Source organism: Mandrillus leucophaeus, unplaced genomic scaffold (genome assembly GCF_000951045.1).
Source record: "Mandrillus leucophaeus isolate KB7577 unplaced genomic scaffold, Mleu.le_1.0 Scaffold1462, whole genome shotgun sequence".
NCBI classification, from domain to species: domain Eukaryota; kingdom Metazoa; phylum Chordata; class Mammalia; order Primates; family Cercopithecidae; genus Mandrillus; species Mandrillus leucophaeus.
In genome coordinates, this window is record NW_012101435.1 from 13,593 (window position 1) to 18,939 (window position 5,347).

The 5,347-nt window shown below is 35.0% G+C and overlaps 1 protein-coding gene across 1 annotated transcript in view; it reads left to right on the top strand.

The window, feature by feature from the left end:
* LOC105535462 (probable C-mannosyltransferase DPY19L2) overlaps window positions 1-5,347 on the top strand; it is a gene marked incomplete at its 5' end in the record, with an annotated part of 83,760 nt that overhangs the window by 8,852 nt on the left and 69,561 nt on the right. Inside the window, 2 exons of the mRNA XM_011974565.1 lie at window positions 3,011-3,088; window positions 3,863-3,953. Of these exons, the coding sequence (XP_011829955.1) occupies window positions 3,011-3,088; window positions 3,863-3,953 (169 nt within the window). The remainder of the gene's footprint in view (window positions 1-3,010; window positions 3,089-3,862; window positions 3,954-5,347) is intronic.

The window sequence follows — 5,347 nt, forward strand, 5'->3', positions numbered from 1 at the left end:
TTTTTAAATTAATTTTTATTTTTAAGTTCTGGGGTACATGTGCAGGATGTACAGGTTTGTTACGTAGGTAAATGTATGCCATGGTGGTTTTTGCATTTATCAACCCATCACCCAGGTATTAAGCCCAGCATGCATTAGCTATTTTTCCTAATGCTCTCCCCACCCCATCCCCCGACAGGCCCCAGTGTATGTTGTTCCCCTTACTGTGTCCATGTATTCTCATTGTTCAGCAACCACTTATAAGTGAGAATATGTGGTGTTCGGTTTTCTGTTCCTGTTGCTGAGAATAATGGCCTCTAGCTCCATCCATGTCCCTGCAAAGGACCTGATCTCGTTCCTTTTTATGGCTGTGTGGTATTCCATGGTGTATATGTACCACATTCTCTTTATCCAGTGTGTCACTCATGGGCATTTGTGTTAATTCCATGTCTTTGCTATTGTCAGTAGTGCTACAGTGAACCCATGTGTCTTTGTAATAGAATGATTTATATTCCTTTGCGTGTATTAATTAAGTTGAATGCAAAATGTACTTGGTTGTTTCCATAGAAATTTTAAAATATGTTACATTTATGCCCTAAAAGATTTTCAAAATAAGGAATAAAGTTTACTGAAAGGTATGATTTTTATGAAATAATATAATTCCACATTCTTTTATTGTATTGATTAGTTTGACAGATTTTAAGCCTCGACATGTGAACGAGTTTTTCTATTATATTTATTCACAAATGTTATTTTTGGTGTTTGAGATATTATCTGTATATATCTACCTATAGATTTTCCTTTTGTCCTGGTGTTCATTCTGGGTGCCAAGCTACACAGCATGCTAAGGGCCAATCCTACTCTTCACAGCAGGACGTGCTGCTTCTAATCCAGCTAAATGTTGGCTGTTTTGTCTGTGGAGCAGAATTTTACCTGGCAGCATTTCTGCGAGCTTTAATCATAAAGCTCATCATTGCTTAAGTGAGCTGAGCCCATATCCTGTTTCTAAAGCAACTACATAACTAGTACCAAGAAACTGAACTGGGGAAGCAGAGAGTAAATGGAGAATTTTGAGGAAATTTCATGATACTAAGATTTTCCATCAGAGCTCCTTCCTGCATAACAAATACTGATGATAGTAATAATATTCTATATTGGAAGTGAGAAATTCTGCCAAGAAGTCTCATGCTGCCAATAGCCTACAAAGAATGAAATTATAACCCCAGCTCAATTGGTGCTGCATGTTTAAAGTATTCCCTCTGTTTTACTTCATGATAGTTGGCCCCTTTCAGGTTATAACACAGACATTATTCTATGGTTTTCATTATTTGCACATGCCAACAGAGTAGAATCGATTTTTAATGAGCAGCACTTCATTGCAAGCAAATTTATTAATGCAGTGATACTGATGAAACTAAGAAGCTCTTTGGGGCTGGGCACAATGGCTCACACCTGTAATTCTTGCACTTTGGGAGGCTGAGGCGGGTGGATGATGAGATCAGGAGTTCAAGACCAGCCTGGCCAAGATGGTGAAACCCCGTCTCTACTAAAAATACAAAAAAATTAGCTGGGCATGGTGGCGGGTGCCTGTAATCTCAGCTACTGAGGAGGCTGAGGCAGAGAATTGCTTGAACCCGGGGGGAGGCGGAGGTTGCAGTGAACCGAGATAGCACCACTGCACTCCAGCCTGAGTGACAGAGCGAGACTCAGTTAAAAAAGAAGAAGAAGCAGCTATTGGGTAAGTTTGATATTGCTGTTATGATTTTCTAGTCATTCTCTGGATATATACTAGGCTTTTGTTTTTCTTTACTAATGTGTATAGTTTTGTTTGTATGTGTGCATTTCATGCTTACAGAGGGATAATTCAATGTTATTTGTTATATTCTGGGAGTACTTTAAGATTTTATTCTTAATTGTGTTTTTCATAGATTAAGGTTAAACTTAGTTCATTGTGCCACCACATCTGGCTAATTTTTTAATTTTTTGTAGAGATGAGGTAGCACCATCTTGCCCAGGCTGCTCTTGAACTCCTGGGCTCAAGCAGTCCTCCTATCTTGGCCTCCCAAAATCCTGGGATTATAGGCGTGAGACACCATGCCTGACCCATTTTTTTTTTTTTTTAATGACTTCTGTGCTCTCCTGGAATTTTCAATCCTATCAGTTATTTCCTGGAACATTTGAAGCAAAACTAAGGACATATCTGATTAAGCGTTTGAGTGATCTCCAAACTAAGAATAGTTTTTATATATTTAAAGGGTTATAGAACAAAAATAGAAAAAGAATATACAAGAGACTGTATGTGACCAACAAAGCATAACATATTCATTATCTGGCCTTTTATATAGCAAATGTGCTGATCCCTGATCTAAATCTTTTGTGGATCTATTTATTGTGTTAGTGATAGTGTCTTATCTCCATCTATGCTGGGTTATTTTTGATTTGGTGCTGGACACTATACATGAAAAATTGGAGAGGCAAGTAAAAAGCACTAATAAATCTTGAACCACCTTCATGCAATCAGATTGAGATGATACATAGATAGGTTTCAGTCTTTCTGAGGGCTGCTTGATTTCTGGTTCACTATTATAGTATGGCCTTTTGAAACTCCAAACTAAAGCACCATTCTTGGTGCACTCTGACTGCTGAATCTGCTGAAATGCCTGCTCAGCTTGCTGGTCTCCCAGCTGCCTCTCAGCTGGCAGGCATCTGCTTCTGTTGAAATTGGCAGATACCTCTGGGAGAAAAGTGGCCCAAAACGTCATGCTCATTGCTATAGATTGCCATCTATCTTTTTAATTCCTCATTTGCTTTGTTAATAATCTGTGGCTTTTATACATATTTTTAAAATATTTTTATTTATATATTTATATTTTTCTTAGCCATTCTAGTTCTTAGTGGGAAGGCTGGTTCAAATTCCTTTGCTTACCATTATTAGAACTGTAGCTCTTCTCTTATATTTACTTTGCCTGTGAATAGTAAAGTGTTAGTTTTCTATACTTTTTTTCACTTTTGCTTTTTTATATTATTTCAGATAGCATCATTATTTCCCATGTATGTTGTGGGATACATTAAACCAAGCAAATTTCGGAAGATCATTTATGTGAACATGGTAACTAACATTTTTAATATATATAAGTCAAATATTAAGATAGGTCCTCAGAGTTTATAAAATCAAAGTGATTCTGTTTTATAGGGTACCTCCTCTTTGGTAATATTTAATACATATGCTATTGGTGATACCCAGAAGGAAAACTGGAAATGTATATTATAGATGTCATATTATAACAGATTATAGTTTCAAGTAGACTGTATATGTGTTTTGCTCTCTAAAACTTTTATTTTTATGTTTTATTTATTATTATTATTATTACTGCTTTTAAAACTGCCTTTTCTTTCTCAGACATGAGATTTTTAGCATTTTGCCTGAATATGACACTCTAACTGAAATTTTATATTCTTGCAATTTTGTTTTTGGCTTAGGTCCCAAACATAGCTTCCTTAAAAACATAAAAAGTTAGTAAAGCTTCATAAATAATAGAAGTCCTGAAGTCTAACAAAAATAAGATTAGTAAAACTAGTATTTATAACTTAAGTCTTTCTTGTTATATTACTCCATTGATAAAACAACAGAAATCATAGACTTATTTTTCATTGTTCCAAGTAGCAGATGGAGAAAAAGTTAAATTCTGCCAGATAGAGTTTATAGTCTTGAATTTTAATACTTAGAATCTAGCAGTGACTTGAAATTCTATTGTCATTTGGCCAAGAGTCATTCATCTTTATGCAAATACATTTGCATTAGAAATGGCTATATACCTACAAAGTATGCATTATGCTGATATATGTAATAACCATAAAATGTATTTTTTTCACTTTTTTTCAGATTTCAGTTATCCTTAGTTTCATTTTGATGTTTGGAAATTTAATGTGCTTATCTTCTTATTATTCTTCATCTTTGTTAATGACATGGGTAAGTGTTTAGTTCATAAAGCTGGTCTTTTTTAACCTACCAAATAGCATGTTTTCCTGTCTAAAACAGGTATAACAGAATAAATAGGCCCTTTCCTGATTATCATTCAACATGACACAGTTCTTCCCAAGCAAACCTTTTTATCTATCTTATCCTTGAAAAATATTATAGTAGGAAGTTTTTCTTTTTAAGACAATGCCCAAGTAAATATTTAAAAATTATCATAAAGTAATAAGACTTACTTTAAATATATCCCATTTTATGATAAAAACGACTTCTTTCTCCTAAGTCACTTGAGGAGGTTAAGTACTCATTGCAGTGACACTGCCACTGCCCAAAACATTTTTGGAACTCCTCTGAGTTTCCTTCACAGATACGGCACATTCTTTAGAATGTCTTCACTGGTGGCAAATCTTTGCCTTTCCAGAGTGGATTTGATTTTTGGAAATGACCAAAATTTTGTGAATGTTTTGTGTGATTGGGCTGGGAAATACAGATCTTGCTCAAATGATGGTGTGACAGTAAAGTCGTAAGACCAATTGTTTTGCACCTATAACTAAATTATTTCTGAAGGCAGTTTAGAAAGTGTAGTTACAAACTACTTTGAGCAATGGCAAGATAATTAGAATAAGTGTGTAGTCTGCTCACAGGAACTACATGGAATGACATTTTCTGGATATGTGTTTGGAAGGGTGGTTTAGTAAATCAGTTCTATTACACTGTAGTCATATTTCTGATATCTGTAAGCCAGAACCTAGAATATTCTCCTGTACCTCCCATCTCCACACTGATCAGAAATGTACCAACTACAGTAATGCCAAAATACAGCACTTTTCCATGTATGGTGCAGTGGTTTAATCTTTTGGGATTGCCCTTATGTTTTAACATTTTTGCTTTCCATATCCTTTTTCCTTCATAGTAATTAATCCCTCCTCTTTCTCTCCCCCCCAAAAAAGCTCTTTCTTTCCAACTGTTTCACCATTACAGAGTAGAGGACTCCTGATAGTGTGCTCATCTACCTCTTTTAATGAAAACTTTTTTATTTTGAAATGTAGTACAGATAAAAACTGCATAAAGCAAATGTTTTGTGTGCTGACTTAGTGCTGGCTAATACTGATGAGTACAATCTCCCCTCAGTGTCTGCAGGGATTGATTCCAGGACACCCCCATCCCCTGTGGATACTAAAATCTGCAGATGTTCAAGTTTCTTATATAAAATGGTGTGCTATTTACATATAACCTATGCACATCTTCCTATATACTTTAAATCATCTCTGGATTACTTATAACATCTAATGCAATATAAATACTATGCAAATAGTTGTATACTGTATTTTCATTTGTACTTTTTAAACTGTTGTATTATTATTATTATTTCAAATATTTTCTATCTGCTGT